The 22,410-nt window shown below is 44.7% G+C and overlaps 1 protein-coding gene across 1 annotated transcript in view; it reads right to left on the bottom strand.

Moving 5' to 3' along the window:
• Window positions 1-22,410, bottom strand: part of LOC144484295 (NACHT, LRR and PYD domains-containing protein 3-like) — a 138,833-nt gene that overhangs the window by 21,686 nt on the left and 94,737 nt on the right. The window contains exons 18-19 of the mRNA XM_078202824.1: window positions 10,353-12,090; window positions 3,648-3,734 (exon numbers count right to left, since the gene is read on the bottom strand). Coding sequence (XP_078058950.1) covers window positions 3,648-3,734; window positions 10,353-12,090 — 1,825 coding nt within the window. The remainder of the gene's footprint in view (window positions 1-3,647; window positions 3,735-10,352; window positions 12,091-22,410) is intronic.

Below are 22,410 nucleotides of genomic sequence, written 5' to 3'. Positions count from 1 at the left end.
ACACTATTTGTCCTGTCGCAGCTGTTTTTTCTCTCTTCCGTGACTGTGTTTGGGTTACACACAGGCACAATTACCCATCCCTACAGTGGGTAGCGCTTGTCTTTATTAATTCTTTCAAGGGATGATGGTATCACTGGCAATGCAAACACTTGCAGCCCATCCCCAATTGCCCTTAAGAAGGAGGTGGTGAGCCATCTTCTTAAATTCAGCAGAGCATCTGGTACAAAACCGCCGGGAAGGGACATCCGGGATTATGATCCCGCATCAGTGATGAAAAAGCAACATATTCCAAGTCAGAATGGTGTGTGGTTTGGAAAGAAATCTGAAGCTGGTTGGTGTCCCATCCTTCTGATCTCCTTGGCCATCTCGGTGATGGAAAGTGCCTGTTTGGATTATGCTGGCTCAGGAACCTTGGTGAGCTGTTACATTCCACCTTGTATTTGGTAAAATACTGCCACTGTGCGTCAGTGGTCGAGACAGTCAATGTTTTGTTTGGTGAATGGCCAGCTGATCCAGTGGGCTCCTTTTCCATGGATGAGCTTCTTCAGTGTTTTTGAAGCTGCAGACAATCCAGCAAGATGAGCGGATTCCATCACACTGCTGACTTGTGCCTTGGAGATGGTGGGAAAAATTTGGGAGACAGGAGGCGAGTTCCTCATCTCCGAATTCCCAGACTGTGATCTACCCTTGGAGCCATAGTGTTTACAGTTCAGTGTCTGTTCAATGGTCCCAGTGCGCCCCCACCACTCAGGATGTTGATGGTCGAGGATTCAGCGATGGTGCTGCCATTCAATGTAAAGGGAATATGGTTAGATTCCCGTCTGTTGGAGATGGTCTTTGCCTGGCATTTGTGCAGTGAAACATTACTTGCCATTTATTAGGTTAAGCCTGAAAGTTCTTCAGAGCTTAAGACGCTAGCTCTGTCGAAGAGTCATCCAGATTCCAAGGGTTAGCTGTTCTCTCTCCACAGAAGCTGTCAGACATGCTGAGCCTTTCCACCATTTTCTGTTTTGTTCAGGTCTTGCTGTTTATGGACATGGACTGCTTCAGTCTCTGAGGAATTGTGAACAGTACTGAGCATTGTGCAATCATTAGTGAGCATCCTCACTTCTGACATTATAATGGAAGGCAGGACATTGATAAAGCAATTGAAGGTGGTTGGGATTCGGACATCACCCTCAGGAACTCCTGCAGTGATGTTCATGAGGCACTGGAAGGATGACACTTTTCTGATGCTCATGAGCAGACTGATGGAGCAGCAATTCATCAGATTGGATTTGCCCTGTTTTTTTCCACATTGTCCGGTAGATCCAGTGTTGTAGCTGTACTGGAACAGCTTGGCTCGGGGAATGGCTAGTTATGGAGCACAATTCTTCAGTACCATTGCTGGGGTACAGCCAGGCTGACAGAGTTTGCAGCACGCAGCGCCTTCAGTCATTTCTTTACCTCACATGCAGTGAATCAAATGGTCATCTGTAATGTTGGGGACCTCAGGAGGAGGCCGAGATTAATCATTCTACTCAGCACTTCTGGCTGAAGATGGCACTGATGCTCTGGGTTCCCTCATCAGTAATGATGGAATTCTTGTGGCATGTTTATAGAATCATAGAATTCCCACAGTGTAGAAGGAGGCCCTTTGGTCCATCGAGTCTTCACCAATTCTTTGAAAGAATATCATATCCAGGCCCTATCTCTGTAACTCCACATATATGGCCCACTAATCCCCGTAACCTACATACCGTGAGATACCAAGGGACAACTTAGCATAGCCAATCAACCGAACCTGCACATCTTTGGACTGTGGGAGAAAATTGGAGAACCCAGAGGAAACCCACACAGACACTGGGAGAACGTGCAAACTCTACACATCAAGTCACCCAAGGCCGGAATTGAACCCTGGTCCCTGGCGCTGTGAGGCAGCAGTGCTGACCACTGTGCCACCTTGTTGCCTAATGTAACCGGCATGTCCAACATTTTGTGGCATGTCTAACACTATTTATGACTGGATATGGCAAGACAGCAGATCTCTGATCTGATCCATTGGTTTTGGTATGATTGAGCTCGGTCTATCATATGCTGCGTCCTCTCTGTGGTCTGGTGGCCGTGTGCTGGAGCTTCACATCTCATCTTTAGATAAACCCAAGTCTAATTTGGGAGTACATGTAAAGAAAATTAGTCGTAGTAACACAGCACTGGTTGCTGGGGAAAGCCACTGTCAGCTTCCGATAAATGAAAAGGTACAGTTCACCTCTCCTGCCTGTTTCCTGTCACTCAGATAACTTCATATCCAGGCTGCCTTTGCCTCTTTTATTTCATGGTCTCCAACTTTGCTCCCAAGCTTATTTTGTGTCTACTAATAGCGGACAGTGTTTTTAATAACACGAATACTGATAGCAATGGTATATTTAGTATCATTATTTGTGTTCTTATATACAATGTCCATTATTAATAGGGACATCATTCAGACTATTCTGCACTGTGATTATTGCCATTAAAGAATTGCCATTATTCGGCCTCTGATATTCGGGTAAGCGTTCTCCAAGGCGGCCTTCGCGACACACGACAGCGCAGAGTCGCTGAGCAGAAACTGATAGCCAAGTTCCGCACACACGAGGACGGCCTCAACCGGGATATTGGGTTCATGTCACACTATTTGTAACTCCCACAGTTGCGTGGACCTACAGAGTTTCACTGGCTGTCTTGTCTGGAGACAATACACATCTTTTTAGCCTGTCTTGATGCTCTCTCCACTCACATTGTTTCGTCTCTTAAGGACTTGATTAGTTGTAAGTATTCGCATTCCAACCATTATTCATGTAAATTGAGTCTGTGTCTTTATAAGCTCTGTTTGTGAACAGAATTCCCACTCACCTGAAGAAGGGGCTTAGAGCTCCGAAAGCTTGTGTGGCTTTTGCTAACAAATAAACCTGTTGGACTTTAACCTGGTGTTGTTAAACTTCTTACTGGATTATTGCCATTGCCAGCTGAGCTGTGCCTTGAACTGCTGGGCTGTAAGCTCTGGAATTCTCTTCATAACCCTCCCCACCTCCATCTCTGCATTCTCTTTTCAGATGCTCCTTAAGCTCCGTTTAACATACATTTGAGAGTGGATCCCTCGGGATAAAACTCATCAGAATTCCATGTAGTTTGTAATCTGCCTTACCGATATACAGCAGTTTTCTATGTTCAATTAAACTGAGAAGCCGACAGACATAAACATCTATAATCTGAATGACAAAATAAACTAAATTGAACATGTGACCAGCCATATCTGGGAATTCTATAAACATTTAATCGTTTTGTCCATCTTTTTTATTCTCATGAATGGATTTGAGAATAATTATAAATGATTAGTTAAATCTTTCACTCCTGAATCTCGCAGTTTATTGTAACTCAGGTTCAGACACATCACTGACTGGTTTGTACTGAGAGCAGAGGTGAGAATATCTGAGGCTGTTACTCTCCAAACTGGAGATCAGAGAGAGAAAGATTTCAGGAATCAGAGCGAATCCGTGATGTTTAACACGAATACTGACAGGAATGATGTGGAATGGTTATTAATGACACGATTACTGACACTGATAATAATTTACAGTGTCAGACCATCCACTGATTATTAAGACAATCTCACACAGTCTGATACTTACTCCAGTTTCCGTATTTTACATTCTGGATTCCTCAGAGCCGCAGACAGTAGTTTCACTCCTGAATCTCCCACTTTATTGCGATACAGACTAAATGGAGAAAGTGAGAAACACATTAAATTCAGATTAATGTTCAGCAGGAAAAATAGCTGGATCTATTTTTGTGTCAGAAACTTAGCACGAGTGGTGACCTGATTCAAGTTATGATATTATATCTCATCCAAGTTGATCTTTCTCTGCACCCCAGCTGTAACTGTAACACTGCATCCTGGACTCTTTCCTTTCCTTCCCTATGTACGGTATGCTTTGGCACTAATAAATGTGACAATATTAAATTAGATAATATCAAACCCTTTCTGTTGAATGGAAAAGGCAATAGTCAGCATTGAAAAATGATGAACAATTAACTCTTTTACACCTCTCAAAATGTATATTTTGTTTAATTGTCCATGGGATATGGGTGTCGCTGGCTTGACCAGCATTTATTTCCCACTGCTAATGGCCCCTAGTGGAGGCGATGCCCACATCCTGTGAACAAGCAAGTAACGTTTAAACATGTCCCACATTCTGGTCTCATTTCCTGATCATCAGAATTACCCTCCTGAATCTCACTGACCCTGCTACGTTTCCGGAAATTCAAATCATTTCTGCTGTTACATAAATCCAGGATTTTATGAGAATTGTACATTTCATAGAGGGTTAAATGATAAAGCTGTGAGAGTGGATCGCTCGGGATTCCCCGTGCTTCTTAACTATTGACATTGTATCATCTGTATAATATCTCAGGGTGAGTTAAAGTGTGAAACTGTGCTTACTGTTGCTTTAAGATCCATCCCCGAGATTTGATACAACCAGGAAAGATTGTTCTCCCATTAGAAAGTTGAAATATTTCTATTTGATTAGTTTATAGGGGAGGGGTGTCTCCCGCTACATTCCACAGTAAACAGGATCTACATTTTCTGCAGGTCTGGCTCGTGTTCTATCTCCGGGAATTACCATGAGTTCTTACTTCCAGTCGATCCTCACATTGAATCATAGAATCATAGAAACCCTACAGTGCAGAAGGAGGCCATTCGGCCCATCGAGTCTGCACCGACCACAATCCCACCCAGGCCCTACCCCCACATATTTTACCTGCTAATCCCTCTAATCTACGCATCTCAGGGGCAATTTTTAAACTGGCCAATCAACCTATCCCGCACATCTTTGGACCGTGGGAGGAAACCGGAGCACCCGGAGGAAACCCACGCAGACACGAGGAGAATGTGCAAACTCCGCAAAGACAGTGACCCGAGCCGGGAATCGAACCCGGGACCCTGGAGCTGTGAAGCAGCAGTGCTAACCACTGTGCTACTGTGCCGCCCAGGGAAAGGGTTATCCGCAAACCCGGTTTCATATCACTGACAGTTTGACTGGAGATTTTCCAGCAGCAGGTTTCCTCATTCAGGAAATTCTGGTTTCCTCGGCTCAGATGTAAGCTCTGTAGTCCTGCCACATTTAGCTGTGAATGGTAGTGGATGATGAAACAACAGAAGGAGGAGGCTCCACAAATATCCCATCCTCATGACGGAGACGACTAATACATCAGTGCAAAAGATATGGCTCAAATATTAGTAACCAACTTCAGTGGCTAAACCGTTCAGAGGTCCCCAGCATCACAGATATTTCATCAGCTCATTCGATTCACTCCACATGTCAAGAAATAGCTAAAGGTAATGGATACTGCAAAGACCACAGATCTTGACAATATTCCAGTAACTGTACTGAAGATTACTGCTCCAGAAGCTGCTCTGTTCCTCGCCAAGCTGTTCCAGTAGAGCTACAACACTGATGTTTACCTAAAATAGTGGGAAATTGCCCAGATATGACCGTAAACAAAAAGGAAAGAACAAATCCAATCTGTCCATTTACCACCCCATCAGTCTCCTCTCAATCACCAACAGAGGAAGGCGTCATCGAGACTATCAAGCAGCATTTAATGAGCAATGACCTGCTCGCTGACTCTGAGCTTGTGCTTACTCAGGGTCACTCAGTCCCCTACCTCATTACAGCCTTGATGCAAACACGGACAGCAGAGCTGAACTCAGGATGTGAGATGAGAGTGTCTGCCCTTGACATCATGGCAGAATATGACCACATGTAGCAACAAGGAGCCAGAGAAAAACTGAAGTCAATGGAAATGAGAGAAAAAAAACTATCTGCCGGTTGGAGCAACACCAGCACAAAGGAAGTTAGTTATGGTTGTTGGACCATCTGCATGATGCAGTGCAACAACTCACCATGGCTCGTTACACAGCACTGCCCAGTCTGTGATTTCTATCCCTGGAAGGACAAGGGCAGCAGATGAATGGAAACATCATCACCTGGAAGTTCCCTTCCAAGATACACACCATCCTGACTTGGAAATATAGCACCGTTCCTTCACAGTGACCGGGTCAAAATCCTGGAACTCGCTTTCTCACAGCTCTGTGGGTGCACCTACACCACAGGAGTCACTAAATGCAATTCCAGTGATATAATTGTGAGCATAGTTGCTTTCCAAGCAGTTGATAGGGGTTTAATTCCCAGATATCTCAGTTTGTTGGGAGTGTGTGAAGAGAGGGTCATCTCAACTCCAGGAAATGACAGCAGGAAGTTCTCAGGAGAGTGCCCTCGTCCCAACCATCTTCAGCTATTTCATCAATTAAATTTCATCCATCATAAAGTCAGAAGTGGAGATGTTTGCTGATGTCTGTACAACGTTCAGCACCATTCTCGACTCCACAAGATCGTAATGCAGGACCTGTCCATATTTAGCAAGGCTTGAACAATATTCAAGGAAGGCTGACAAGTGCCAGGCGATGACCATCTCCACCAAGAATGAATACAATCAACTCTCCCTTTACATTCAATGGGATTATCATCACCTGAATCCTGAGTATCAGCACCTTCGATGCTACCATTGGCCAGAAACAGACTAGACATATCATTACTGTGGATTTTAGAGAAGATTGAAGGCCAGGAACTCTGCGCAGAGTAACTCACCTCCTGACTTCCAAATACATTTTCACCATCGACAAGACACATGTCAGGAATTTAATTAAATACCATCCACTTGTCTGCATGAGTGCAGCTCAAGATTCAGGAAGCTCGCCACCATCCAGGATAACTCTGCTTGTTGACTGGTGCTCCACGTTCAACATTCATTCCATCCACCACAGAGGAACAGAGCGAGCAGTGTGTACCATCTACAAGATGCAGTGCAACAACTCACCATGGCTCGTTACACAGCACTGTCCAGTCTGTGATTTCTATCCCTGGAAGGACAAGGGCAGCAGATGAATGGAAACATCACCACCTGGAAGTTTCCTTCCAAGATACACACCATCCTAACTTGGAAATATAGCACCGTTCCTTCACAGTGACTGGGCCAACATTCTGGAACTCTCTTTCTCACAGCTCTGTGGGTGCACCTACACCACAGGAGTCACTAAATGCAATGACAGTGATATAATAGTGAGCATAGTTGCTTTCCAAGCAGTTGATACGGGTTTAATTCCCAGCTATCTCAGTTTGTTGGAGTGGATGAAGAGAGGACCAGGAGGCAGTAACCACAACCGAAAAGACTGGGTCAATCCAATTTAGTCAAGTCTGCGGCTCCAGCCTGGAGCAGTAGTGTTAAACTTAGCTGAGGGTTGGAGGGTCAGTTGATCATTCAGCTACTCTGAGCCGGCCCACGCTGAGTTCAAAAGGGAAATGGTGAATCTAATAGCGACACAGAGGAAACTAAATTCATTGGTTGGTTAAAACAAAATGCCGTTTTCGACTGCCTTTATATTGCTGTGAATTGGAGGAAGCAACAGAAAGGGTCAGTGATGGTTCTGCTGTTGATGTGGTGTACATGGATATTCAAAAATCATCTGATGCAGTGACACAACAGACTTGTGGCATAAGCTCATAAAATAAATGGGAAAGTCGCAACGTGGATACAAAATTGGATGAACAATGAATAATGGATATATTTCAGGCTGGAGGATGTCGGTAGTGGAGAACCCGAGAGGTCAGTATTGGGATCCTTGCTTTTCCCTGATATATATGAATGATCTAGGTAAATGCAGTCTCGAGGAAAATTTCAAAGTGTGTTGATCACAGAAACCTTTGAGGCATCGGATACTGTGAGGAGGGGCGCTTGGGACTGAAAAACGGACAATATTGGAGTGTACAGATAGGTGGCAGATTAAGTTCAATGCAGAGACGGGTGAGGTGATACTTTCTGGTAACATGCACATGAGGAAGGAATATAAAATAATCGGTAGAATAGTTAACAGAGTGCAGGAGCAGAGGGACTGGACGTATATGTACATTGATCATTGCCGTTAGCAGGGCAAGTGTAGGTAGCAGTTAATAAAGAATACAGCATCTTGGGCTTTACTGCTGTGAAATAGTTTATGTTTGTAGGCATCAGATAATAATTCATGAGTTTAAGTTTAATTTGTGTTTCTGTGCTTGTGTGTTAAGAAAGAGCCAAAACTTTAATTTCACTTCGTGTTAAACAAAGCTGCCTGCCTGCGGGTTTTTTGTGTCCCTGCATTTTAATTTAAGGTTTACGACATTGTCAGAGTTATAGAGGTTAAAAAAATGGTTGCTTATATTCAGAAGTCCACAATGAATGATAGAAACACTGAGTTTCAGTTACAACCAGTTAACCCAAGAAGCAAGACGGAGTTCACAGAGGCTGCCAGTCGAGGCAGGGAATGCAGGGACTCAGAAAGCAGGACCCACAAGATAAATCACCGTCAGAAACCAAGGAGGAAAAGAGGAGTTCCAGGAAGACAGAAGTCAAAGAGACAAAAAAAACCTGAATCTGAACTAGCTACTGCTCCCGAAGTTAAAGAGAGGAGCAGAGAGAGGCTCCCAGTTAAAGACAGAGCTGCGAGATGCAGACAGTGTAAAGTTTGCTCACGAGAATCCAGATATCTGATATATTCCTAAAGTTGGTGACACCTTCATACAGACTATGAGGCGCTGGTGTCTGTTGGCACGGCTGAGTATGGAGGAATAATGAAAGGAAACATTGAAATATTGGACAGGGATCCTTGGTGACGGCACCTGACAGAAAGCATTGAAAAGATTCCAAAAGCTGCTCTTTGTTTCTCGAGTGGAGCTTCTGGAGCGGAAGCATCAGTCCCAGTGAGACGGGTTTTCTCACATTGTTACAAACATTTGGGGGGATTTGAAGAAGAATCCACTGAAGTTACTTTGGGTGGCATCTGTCACTGAGTTTCAGAGAGTGGTATTTCTGAACCACAGGTGGATTGTTGGTTTACATTAACTGTGTACTTACTGAGAACATTAAAGCATAAGATCTATTTTGTAACTCGTGTCATCCTTACAGATCTGCAGACATCTGTGAAGTTAGATGGGGTGGTGCATTGCAGTTATTTTTTTAACAAAGGGTTTATTCTTTTGTTAAAAGTTAATCGCCTACCTTGTTATTCTGTTCATCTACATTTCTAAATAATAAAACAATAAATAAACGTTATGATTTACTGAGCCGGGTTTCTGCTCTTCGACCTGACTGTCCAGAAATCAGCTGGGATCATAACATTGTCAATAGGGGCATAGAGTACAAGAGCAAGGAGGCTGTGCTGAACCTGCAAAAGACATCAGTTAGATCTCAGTTCAGCGCGTCATACTTTAGGAAGGCTTAGAACACATTGGAGAGAGTGCTGAACATGTTTAAAAGATTGGCTACAGGGATGTGAAACTTCAGACATGAGGATCGATAGGAGAGGTTGTTCACCTTGGAAGGAAGAAAGCTGAGAGGACATTTGATAGAAATGTTCAAAATAGTGATGGTGCTGGAGAGAACAGGTAGCAAATCGAAATGTTGCTGCTCGGACAAGGATCAACAACAAGATTTAAAGTGATTTGCAAAAGATGCAAATACAGTGTGAATAAAGCTATTTTTTTTAAACACAGCGAGTGATTCAGGTTTTATGAGGCTGCAGTCAGAACCATGGAACAGAAACAGCGTGGGCTGCTGTAACCTAAGGGAGGTTTCTTTTCACAACTGCACACTGTGAGGTTTAATACAAGACTGAACCTCCACTGCGACCCTGACTGATGTTACCAGTTATCACATGACTTATAAAAGGACACTGTCCCGATAAAACACACACCAACTATAATACATAACAGAGGCAGCGTGCAGGAAAATAATCCTGACAATAGCCACAAACTGTAAGCTGTACCGAACACAAGAGAAACAAATTTCTTTCTAGCATCATACATAATCAGATGGTTTCTGTTGGGAGAGTGAAATATCCTTTTTAAAAATTTTGTAACGAGGCCTTTACACCTCTAATTATTTAAAATTTATCCCAATAATGCTTTTATTCACTCAAGGAACGTGATCATCGCTGGTTTTGCCAACATTTATTGCCGATGCCTATTTGCCCACGAGAATCTGCCTTCTTGAACCGCTGTAGTTTTATCAGAGAATTCAAAATTTATTACAGGTTCAGAAGGAGGCCAATCGGCCCATCATGTCTGCATCTGCTCTCAAATGAGCTTTATGACTTTGTGCCATTCTCCCGCGCTTTCTCTGTGACCATTGGACATTGTTTCCCTCTTGACTTCCTCAACTGAACATGTCTCTGTTTTATTTGGAACAAAGAAAATGGCTTGTCAGCAATGAAAATATCCGCTCTGAGACCAAACAGTTACCTCAATTCCGGACACTTGTGCAGAATGGGTCCCAGCCGCTGGAGCCCTTCACACTGAATGTAGCATTGCCCTAGATCGAGGTGTTTTATTGTATCACAGAGTCCAATGACATGAGACAGGACCGCACAGTCAATTGGGGTCAGTCGCAATTCCCTAAATGAAAGTTTTTCCACAGATCCCACTGTGTTCCGAGCCAGTGCTTTATTCTGAGACTCAAACAGGTAGTGGAATGTGTTCAGGAGCTTCCTCTTCCCAGTTTCAGTCTGTGAGTCTCCAATCTGCCCTTCAACCTTCTCCTTCACCCAGTCAATCACTCGGCAGGTTGTTTGATGAAGAAATGGACCCAGATACTCCATCAGGGGTCGAGCTGACTGTGGGGAGGAGAGACCAGCAACAAAACGGAGAAATATCTCAAATCGCCCATCTTCCTCGCTGTGGGCTTCACTGAGGAGTTTCCCGATCTCCCCAGCATTTGGAGTCAGGAATTGTGAGAGTGCAGCCACAAACTCTTGGATGGTGAGGTGTGGGAATGTGTAAACCACACTCTGGGCAGATTCATCTTTCTCCAAAAGTTCCACCAGGAATCCAGACAGGAACTGGGAAGGTTCCAGCTTGTACTTGATCAAATCTCCATCTCTAAACACAATCTTCTTCTCAGACACTCCTGTGAAGGCCATCTCACCAAGCTTCAGTAACACATCGCGGAGGTTTTCAATCTCTCGGCCATGGTTTTTCAGAATGTTGTAAATATAGTAGGAATATAGTTGGGTGATGGTCTTGGGAACTTTCTGCTGTTTCCTGTCTCTTTGTGTAAAGAAGGGACCCAGTGACAGACGGAGGATCCAGCAGTAGGAAGGGTTGTAACACATAGTGTACAGGATCTCGTTCTCCTCCACGTGTTTGAAAACAGCTGCTGCCACCGTCTGATCTTCAAAAAACTTGTTGAAATATTCCTTCCGTTCATCACCAACAAATCCCAGGATTTCAGCCCAGACACTGATGTCAGCCTTTTCCAATAAATGTAATGCAGTGGGGCGGCTGGTCACTAACACTGAACATCCTGGGAGCAGCTTGTGCTGTATTAAACTGTACACAATGTCAGACACTTCACACCAGCATTCGGGATCTGTGCACATGGACTGAGGTGTTGTATTCTTCCGATTGTCGGCAAAATCAATACTGTCCTTGAATTCATCCAAACCATCGAATATAAACAGCAATCCTTCTGGCTTCTTCCAGAGCTCTCCCAGAATATTCCCAAAGTAAGGATAGAAAAACAGTATCAGATTCCTCAGGTTTATTCTACAGTTAATAGTGTTCAAATCCCGGAATTTAAAACTGAACACAAATTGAAAGTGTGGGTATATTTTCCCAGTGGCCCAGTCATAAACAATCTTTTGTACCATTGTTGTTTTTCCAATTCCCGGCACTCCGCTCACTGCTGCTGAATTCCCAGATTTGAATTTTCTCTGGGAAAAGCTGCTCTGGAACAATTGATCAGTTCGGATTTTTTCCAGTTCTCTCCGGAGATGTTTCTCTCTCCATTCTTCATGGTCTCGGCCTCTTGCCAGCAGTTCATGTTCGACAAGTGTCCGATCTCGAACAGTAGAAATAACCGTGAGCTCAGCGTATCGATCAACCAGCTGGAAAATCTTAAACTTCTCCTTTATGAGGATAGTGTTCACTCTCAGTCTTTCAGTTTGTACCCGGAGTGTCTCCTTGTGTTTCTGTTGAACATCTTCAATAAGAATGGAGAGAAAATGTTTATTGTTATTGGCATTAATAAGTAACTTCTCAAGACCACTTTGCTGAAAACATAGATTTAATTCATTAAAATGTTAATGGAAATCTCATTTGAAAGTGAACAAAAGCTGAGAAAATTTTCATATCCTCACTTGATGTGGGAGCTGGTGGACCCCACTGTGGTTCCCAGTGAGCATGTCTGCACTAAGTGTTGGTTGCTTGAGGAACTCCGGCTCAGGGTTGATGAGCTGGATTCTGAGCTTCGGACACTGCGACACATCAGGGAGGGGGAGAGTTACCTGGACGCTCTGTTTCAGGAGGCAGTAACACACCTTAGAAAAACTACCTTGAATTCAGACAGTGGTCAGGGACAAGAGGGTGTGGCTGCGAGTGAGGCACGGAGAGGGATCCAGGGAGTAGTGTTACCAGAGCCTCAGTCCAACAGGTTCGAGACTCTCGCTACCTGTGTGGACGGGAACAGGGAATGCAGGGAGGATGAGCAAGCTGACCACAGCACCGTGGTACAGGGAGCCATTCAAGTGGGGGGAGAAAAAAGAAATGTAGTCGTAATTGGGGATAGTATAGTTGGGGGCATTGACACTGTTCTGTGACCAGGATCGAGAATCCCGAAGGTTGTGTTGCCTGCCTGGTGCTCGGGTTCAGGATATCTCATCTGGGCTGCAGAGGAACTTGGAGTGGGAGGGTAAAGACCCAGTTGTCGTGGTCCACATAGGTGCCAATGACATAGGAAGAACAGGAACTGAGGTTCTGCTCAGGGAATATGAAAAGCTAGGAGCTAAATTGAAAAGCAGAACAAAAAAGGTAATGATCTCTGGATTACTACCTGAGCCACGAGCGAATTGGCACAGGGTCAATAAGATTAAGGAGGTAAATGCGTGGCTCAAAGATTGGTGTGGGAGGAATGGGTTTGAATTCATGGGACATTGGCACCAGTATTGGGGAAGAGGGGACCTGTTCCGATGGGATGGTCTTCATCTGAATCGTGCTGGGACCAGAGACCTGGCGAATCGTATAACTAGGGCTGTAGATAGGGCTTTAAACTAAATAGTGGGGGGAGGGTTCAGTTGTACGGAGAATTAGAAAATCAAAGGGAAAGGAGAGGGTAGGAGTGCAGATTAATGATGAGGACTTTCAATTAGTTAAAGGAGACGAGAGCACAGGAGAGGTTAGTAAAGTTTTCAGACCACATAATAGAACAGAGAGTATAGAAGGTGGCAGGAATCTAACCTCAGGCAGAGTAAAAAAGGTGACAAGCATGAGAAGGGAGGTGGTCAACACAGTGCAAGGAGTTGGTCTGGGGAAGAAAAACCAGTCTGTGATAGGAAGGGACAGAGCATGCAAACAAAGGAATGCACTAACAAATCGGGTCCAGGTAGGAAAGACTAACATAAAGACACTTTACCTGAATGCACGTAGCATTCGAAACAAAGTGAATGAGTTGAAAGCAGAAATCAGTACATATGGGTATGATCTAGTGGCCATTACAGAAACGTGGTTGCAGGGTGACCGGGACTGGGAACTAAATATCCAGGGGTATCAGACAATTCGGAAGGATAGACAGGAAGGAAAAGGAGGTGGGGTAGCTCTGTTAATTAAAGATAGCATCAGGGCGGTAGTGAGAGACGATATAGGCTCCAAGAAACATAATGTGGAATCAATGTGGGTGGAGATAAGGAATAGTAAGGGGAGAAAGTCACTGGTGGGCGTGGTCTATAGGCTCCCAAATAATAACTTCGAGGTGGGGCGGTCCATAAACAAACAAATAACAGATGCATGTAGGGATCCGGGTTCGATTCTCGGCTTGGGTGACTGTGTGTGTGGAGTTTTCACATTCTCCCTGTGTCTGCGTGAGTTTCCTCTGGGTGCTCCAGTTTTCTCCCACAGTCCAGATGTGCGGGTGAAGTGGATTGGCCTTGCTAAATTGCCAATTAGTGTCAGGGTGTGTAACTAGTGTAAGTGCATGGGGTTATGGGGATAGGACCTGGGTGGGATTGAGGTCGGTGCAGACTCGATGGGCCGAATGGCCTCCTTCTGCACTGTAGGATTCTATGATCTATGATGTATGATCTTGTATATCCCAGCGTAAAAAGCGTTGTGTGGATTTAAAACAGACAAACATCTGAATTGTACAATGGAAATCCGAACCCTAGATATTGACAGTGTCCAAGTTCCTTATAAGGGAAACGGGGAATATTGTATTACCACCTAATTGAAAGAATAGGAATATGGCTGTGAGATTTTTTTCCCATTGCTAACACCATCCTTTGCTTTAAAGCCCAGGTCCCATCATGCTGAGGCCACCTCAAGCTGCTCGACAGAGATAAACTGGAAGAAAACATTAATAATGTCACTGAAGAATCAAACAGTACTTCGGGCAAGTACGTTGATAAATGTGAAACTAACATTCGAGTTATACAAAAAGATTTGCAATGGATCAAGAAACAAATACAATTCACCAAACTATTGCCCAAGACATTCAACAAAGAGGGAAAACCAGGCAACTGATTGCAGCAACAAACGGAACCAACTGATGATGAATTTTGGAATTGGGGTGCGAAAGTACAAATACAACTATGGATAAGATTTACTTTGCATGTTGCAATTATTGTTGTAGTTTCGACGCTAAAGTAACAAATGCATACTTTGATGATTTGAATTCCGGAGAGATGAAATTGAAAATAAGTTAGAAACGTAATTGTACATAAGAAAGCCCGAACTACTGATCAATATACTTCGAATGTAACATGACATGGATTTGAGTATCTGCTTAAACAGGGTGTGATCGGAGAAAGAACGGCTACGACAATGACTTAACAAGAATAATGGCAACAGTGACTGTAAAAAGGGTATTCTTGCTGGGAGAGAAGCATGCTGGGACTTTTATTCAACATGTAGATTAAAACCAGGTGCCTGTCGGAAAGAGACTGTGGTCTGGGAGCTGTGTTCTGAAATTCCTGTATTGGCCCAGATAAGGGAAGTTGTTTCCATTAACAGAAGCACTGCGTCTCTGATTTATATAGCTGCTATGTATGGGATATATAAAATGAACTAAGCGTAAAGGCGTCTTTCAAAAGTAATTACAGTGGATATTCGAGCCATGCGATCGGTTTCTGATTACACAATTAGCTGGATGACAGATAATCTTCCGGAGGCGAGTGAAGAATTGTGGATAAAAAGCCATGTGAGTCCTTTGTTTGGCAGCGATAACTCAAAGAGACCGACCATCGCAAGTAGACTTGTACCCTGAAGGATGCTTCAGAGAAGGGGAAAATAGATTCTACATCGAGGATATTTAATGGCCAATGCTCTCCTCAACTGGGTAGTATCTATTTTCAGTTAAATAGTTAAAGTTGACGTTCAGTTAAAGTTAAAGTGCAGTTTAAGAGTTAAAGTTCAATTGAAAGTTGATGTTCAGTTAGTTCAAGTAGAGTGAAGATTTAATGAGTTGCAACTGCTTGTTTGAATTGGTACGAGAAGTGTAAAATGAAGCAATAATTGAATTGCTGTCCTTGTTTGTCTCATTAAATGAAATGCTTGGAATGTGTTTCTATTAAAGCTGCATGACAAGAGTGAGGTTTGATGAGGCTCAATTGTGCTCCAATTCGCTAATGCTCAAAGGGGGACTAACAGCGAAATGCCTGCAGAGCATGATGGGAAAAAGGTCAACTTTGCACAAACAGGAGAACTGCTGCAGTTAAGGAACACGAGCAATAAACAGAGGCCGTCAGAATCTATAATTGGGTAATAGTGGTAAGACAAGAGCATTTTACGGGACAAGTGGATCCTTAATACCTTAATGAGAGAGAGTGTGCGAGCGAGAGTGAGTGAGCAGAATGTGTGGGTGTGAATTAGAAGTGGTGAGAAACATAGTATGAACAATGGTGTGAGAGAATGAACATGAGAAAGTAAGTTTGAGAGAGAGAGATAATCTGTGAGAGAGGTGATGAAGGTGTGAGGGAAAGTGTGAAAGAGTGAGTGAGAGAGTTTGAAAGTGTGTGAATGGGTGTGAGATGGAGGATGTGATAGAGAGAGTGAGTGAATGAGTTAAGGAGTGAGAGAGTGTGAGAGAAAGTGATGGAGATTGTGAAGGAATCAACAGAAGAATGTATGTGTGCAGGAGGGAGGGCCCACGTGCCGGAGGGAGGGGCGCGCGTGCCGGAGGGAGGGCCCGCGCATGCAGGAGGGAGGGCCCGCGCGTGCGCCGGAGGGATGGCCCGCATGCGCCGGAGGGAGGGCCCGCGTGCGCCGGAGGGAAGGCCCGCGTGCGCCGGAGGGAGGGCCCGCGTGCGCCGGAGGGAGGGCCCGCGTGCGCCGGAGGGAGGGCCCGCGTGCGCCGGAGGGAGGGCCCGCGTGCGCCGGAGGGAGGGCCCGCGTGCGCCGGAGGGAGGGCCCGCGTGTGCCGGAGGGAGGGCCCGCGTGCGCCGGACGGAGGGCCCGCGTTCGCCGGAGGGAGGGCCCGCGTGCGCCGGAGGGAGGGCCCGCGTGCGCCGGAGGGAGGGCCCGCGTGCCGGAGGGAGGGCCCGCGCGCCGGAGGAGGGCCCGCGTGCGCCGGAGGGAGGGCCCGCGTGCGCCGGAGGGAGGGCCCGCGTGCCGGAGGGAGGGCCCGCGCGCCGGAGGGAGGGCCCGCGCGCCGGAGGGAGGGCCCGCGTGCGCCGGAGGGAGGGCCCGCGCGCCGGAGGGAGGGCCCGCGCGCCGGAGGGAGGGCCCACGCGCCGGAGGGAGGGCCCGCGCGCCGGAGGGAGGGGCGCGCATGCCAGTGGGGACGTGTGTGCCAGAGGGGATGTGCGCGCCAGGGAGAATGTGTGTGCCAGAAAGGATGTGTGTATCAGGGAGGGTGTGTTTGCCAGAGAGTGTGTGTGTGCGCAGAGAGGATGTGCGTACTGGAGAGGATGTGTGCGATAGAGAGGATGTGTGTGATAGAGAGGGTGTGTGCGATCGAGAGGATGTGTGTGAAAGAGAGGGTGTGTGCGATAGAGAGGATGTGTGTGATACAGAGGATGTGTGTGATAGAGAGGATGTGTGTGATAGAGAGGATGTGTGTGATAGAGAGGATGTGTGTGATAGAGAGGATGTGTGTGATAGAGAGGATGTGTGTGATAGAGAGGATGTGTGTGATAGAGAGGGTGTGTGTGATAGAGAGGATGTGTGTGATAGAGAGGGTGTGTGTGATAGAGAGGATGTGTGTGATAGAGAGGATGTGTGTGATAGAGAGGGTGTGTGTGATAGAGAGGATGTGTGTGATAGAGAGGGTGTGTGTGATAGAGAGGATGTGTGTGATAGGGAGGGTGTGTGTGATAGAGAGGATGTGTGTGATGGAGAGGATGTGTGTGATAGAGAGGATGTGTGTGATAAAGAGGATGTGTGTGATAGAGAGGATGTGTGTGATGGAGAGGGTGTGTGTGATAGAGAGGATGTGTGTGATAGAGAGGATGTGTGTGATAGAGAGGATGTGTGTGATAGAGAGGATGTGTGTGATAGAGAGGATGTGTGTGATAGAGAGGATGTGTGTGATAGGGAGGATGTGTGTGATGGAGAGGATGTGTGTGATAGAGAGGATGTGTGTGATAGAGAGGGTGTGTGTGATAGAGAGGGTGTGTGTGATAGAGAGGATGTGTGTGATAGAGAGGATGTGTGTGATAGAGAGGATGTGTGTGATAGAGAGGATGTGTGTGATAGAGAGGATGTGTGTGATAGAGAGGGTGTGTGTGATAGGGAGGATGTGTGTGATGGAGAGGATGTGTGTGATAGAGAGGGTGTGTGTGATAGAGAGGATGTGTGTGATAGAGAGGGTGTGTGTGATAGAGAGGGTGTGTGTGATAGAGAGGATATGTGTGATAGAGAGGGTGTGTGTGATAGAGAGGATGTGTGTGATAGAGAGGATGTGTGTGATAGAGAGGGTGTGTGTGATAGAGAGGGTGTGTGTGATAGAGAGGGTGTGTGTGATAGAGAGGGTGTGTGTGATAGAGAGGGTGTGTGTGATAGAGAGGGTGTGTGTGATAGAGAGGATGTGTGTGATAGAGAGGATGTGTGTGATAGAGAGGATGTGTGTGATAGGAGAGGATGTGTGTGATAGAGAGGATGTGTGTGATAGAGAGAGTGTGTGTGATAGAGAGGGTGTGTGTGATAGAGAGGGTGTGTGTGATAGAGTGGATGTGTGTGATAGAGAGGATGTGTGTGACAGAGAGGATGTGTGTGACAGAGAGGATGTGTGTGATAGAGAGGGTGTGTGCGATAGAGAGGATGTGTGTGATAGAGAGGATGTGTGTGATAGAGAGGATGTGTGCAAGAGACGATTTGTGCGACAAAGTCGATGTGAGATATAATGCAAGACATGAAGCATTTTTTTGGGGAGTGGAGTTTGGAAACTTGCAAATGACAAGCATCTGAGCGGATTCGGAGGAGAAATAGCAAACGGTATCATGTGTGCTGATGAGACCATCATAGTTTCCTGCAATTGTACATTGTCATTCGTGTTATTCTTAGAACGTGTGTATATTGGGTGGCCTAACGGAGGAGTAAAGGTGTATTTTATTGTAATCCATTTTTCATTGTTTAATAAATGTTCCTTTCTTGTTGCTAAAACTAAGTAGTGGTTCTGTGACTCTGTTAGTCTATGTTTATTTTTTTTCTTTTTAAAAGTTGCAATCCTTTGAGCCAGAGTTTAATTCTGGGATCATCCCATCCCGTTATAACATCGACTGGAATTGTTACAGAAGTGGGGACCTGCCTGGAATTTCAAAACGTCGAGAAAGTGCAATTGGATTCTTAGTAAACATTCAGTGGAAATTTTCACACGTGGAAGGCCAGTTACTGGATGCTGAACGGTGAAATTATTTTGGTGTTTATTGTACCACAGTTGGAATGCAAAATCCCGTTTATAAATTGCTCAGACGTTCCTGAAAATGGAAGGTGTAACATTGATGGGTTTACAGAAAGTAACTAAGACTTAGTTAACTGAATTGGCAGATAATTTGGAATGAGAGTGACTTGTCGGGGAAAGGAAAGGTGAAATTATTGAAAGTCCAGCGAAACATTTAAAATTGCAAGGGTTGCCTGACAGCCAAGTTCTTCAAAAAGTGGGTAAATTGGACACAAGACGGAGCTGGAGAAATGAATCGCTGCCGACTGCGTATTTCTCTGTTCAAGCCGAACAAAGATCCATCGCCATCCAGTTATTAAATAACCTCCAAACAATTACCACTTATAGATTTAGACACAAGAGCCAAACTATGAGACAGAAGAGAGAAGAATGCAAAGTGTTTAAGGAAGATTGAAACAAAGAAGTGAGAATTCGCCACCCCTCTCCGCATGGCAGCATCAGGGCTGCCTGAGAACCACACCCGGTATTGAGAAGTCTGAGCTGAATCCCATGCTGATTGAACTGAGAAAAGTCAGGTATGGAAAGGTCTGGTCTGAGCACTTTCCTGAACTGAGAACATTCAGAAATTCCGTAAACGAGGTCCTTGAGAAAAACATTAATTCAATCTCAGAACTGGAACAAACTGTCAGCGGGTTTTCAAAGCAGTTACTGGAGTCTGAGAACAGAATGAGAAAGTTTGACGATAACAACATAAACAACGACAAGCTACTCTTTCATTTATTCTATCGAAATAGGCAGTTAGAGGAAAGATGTGAGTACCTCGAAAAATTCAGGAGACAGAATCCCCTGTGAATTTATGGAGTGCCAGAAAACTCAGAAGGCGGGGACATTATCCATTTGGTCAAAAGCTCTTTCAATGAGCTACAGAAAATGCCAGTCGACGTTCGACTACAACTAGAGCGGGTTCATAGATCGTTGCAGCAAAAGCCGTTGAATACTAATGCACCCTGAGATAACCGGTGGTAAAATCGCTCAGATTCCAGACAGATAACCGGTGGTAAAATCGCTCAGATTCCAGACACAAGAGTAGATTCTCACCAAGGCTCCAGGTGAGAAAAATCTCCAATTGAACGGAAGGCGATTCATGCTCGATAACGACGACTCACCACATCTGGAGTGGTAAACATGTGAATATACAGCTATTAAAAAGCAGCTTAGGGAGAAAAGCATAAGGTTTCAAAACATTAACCGGTGAGGCTGAGAGTCCACCTCAAGGATGCAAGCAAAACCTTTTCATCTGCATTGGAGGCTGCAGAGGGTTTGCAACATCTGGGCATCAGTGCGAGCTGATTGGAGGGTAAGCAGCTGGAAAGAACCTTGCACCACATGGCATGTTATTTGCTGATATTATTTTCCAAGTGGCTGAGATTTATTTTTTATACGCACTTTGCTTTATTCTGTGATGTTCAGAAAGTTTTAGCCAGTTCACATAACGGGTGGGGATATGAACACTTTGATGGGCGGGGTGGAGCAGTCTCAGCTGACCGTATCCATGGACACGGCTGCGCTTGTTTAGACGGGAGAGTTAACTCATGTGGCTTATCACCAATGGAGCTGTCGGCCTCAGAGTCGGAACATCTGCTCTGGAGAATTATAGTTATGAGACTCAAGTAGACATTTGATGGGTTGAATAGCGAGCCACTTTTGTTGGTTTAAGCACATTTGGTTTTCAGCACTTGGAAATGGATCAAATTTGCAGTTAACCTTTTTATGTATATAGTTTTCATCTCACAGTGATCCCAAGGGAACCATGTAAAAGCCATTGTATTGGCAGTACATTTTTCTTTCTTTTTCTCCTTCCCCCTCTCTCAATGCTTTCTTCTCTGATACCAGGCTACTTGCCCAGCTGATACTCCGGTCAGATCAATTAAATGCAGATTATTCTGGATGTGTTCAAGGTAATTAGCTAGAATGTCAACCTGATATAAACCTCTTAAGGGAAAAATGCTCTCTCAGCTGAAACATCAAAGCTGCAAAATTGCATTTTTAAAGGAAACACATTTGTCAGATAAAGAACATAGTAGCTGGGCAGATCTTGGGAAAACCAGGTCTTCTTTTCCTCTCACCCATCAGGGGAATAAGGGGTTTAGCAATCTTATTTAACAGACTGGTGAAGATTTGTGTCCACTCACAACATACGGACAATGAAGGCAAATTCGTATTGCATAACGGAACAGGAGAAGGCACGGAACTTTCATTCATGTGCCCCAAATGAGAATGATCCCCAATTCATGAAAATATTCTTCAACCTTATCTCAGCTAAAAGTACAGGATTGTCCTTATTGGGTGAGATTCGAATTGTGTTCTGTCCCAAATGGGAGACTGGCTCTCAGCATCATCAAACCCCTGCTCCAATATAAGCAAATCACTGAGCAATCGTGTTACTGAATCTGGGCTGCTGGACATATGGAAGCGTCTGCACCCGAGTAACAGAGACTTTGTATTTTATTCCAAAACTCACTGCTGTCACTCTCGCATTGACTATTTATTTACAATTGAGTCAGAGTCTCATAGAATCATTGACAGTGACATTCTCGCTATAACTCTCTCTGATCATAAGTCCATAGACTTGTGACCTGGGTCAAAAATCTACTGCAAAGAGATGGCGTTTGAATGCATCTTTCTTAAATGATGATGAGAAAATAATTACAACGTTGTCTATAACTTAATACTGTCTCTGACCCGATGAAACAGCGTAAAGGAACATTTAAGGGGCCGCATCATATCATTTACTTGTTCCAAAAAGAAGAATAAATTAAAGTGATCAAATGCAAAAAGGTAATTCGTAATTTAGAACAGCAACACAATAAGCAGCACTCATTAGCTTTGATGGTCACCCTCACAAAGGCACGCCGAGCTCTCGATACTTGACTTTCAGAACACGTTGAAGGGTGTTTATGAGTTGCAAAACAGAGACATTACGAGCATGTTAACAAGGCGAGCCTTGATAGTGGGGAAGGAAGCCACCAGGTCCATCGAGTCTGTACTGACTCTCCGACAGAACATCCCACCCAAGCACTTTCCCGTAACTCCACATATTTACCCCCACTAATCCCCCTAAATGGATTAGTTAACTGAGGATTTGAACTATTTAAAGAATAAACTTGAAAAAACAAACTTGACAACGGTTCAGTGAAGTTCAGGCATTCGAAGCATTTCTGGACTATGGTGGAAAATACACAAAACAAGAAAATGAGGTTCTGGTAATTTAGAGTTGCTGAAGTGAAAAAATATAAAGCACAACAGACGAAAGATGATTGGGAAAAACAGGAATGCAGTGTGAAGGTTGTGATGCGATCAGCCATGGACTTGTTCATAACAACATAAGAACATATGAAATAGGAGCAGGAGTAGGCCATCTAGCCCCTCGAGCCTGCCCCGCCATTCAATAAGATCATGGCAGATCTGAAATGG

The sequence above is a fragment of the Mustelus asterias genome, unplaced genomic scaffold, assembly GCF_964213995.1.
Source record: "Mustelus asterias unplaced genomic scaffold, sMusAst1.hap1.1 HAP1_SCAFFOLD_98, whole genome shotgun sequence".
Classification (NCBI taxonomy): domain Eukaryota; kingdom Metazoa; phylum Chordata; class Chondrichthyes; order Carcharhiniformes; family Triakidae; genus Mustelus; species Mustelus asterias.
This window is presented reverse-complemented; position numbering and strand designations above follow the sequence as displayed.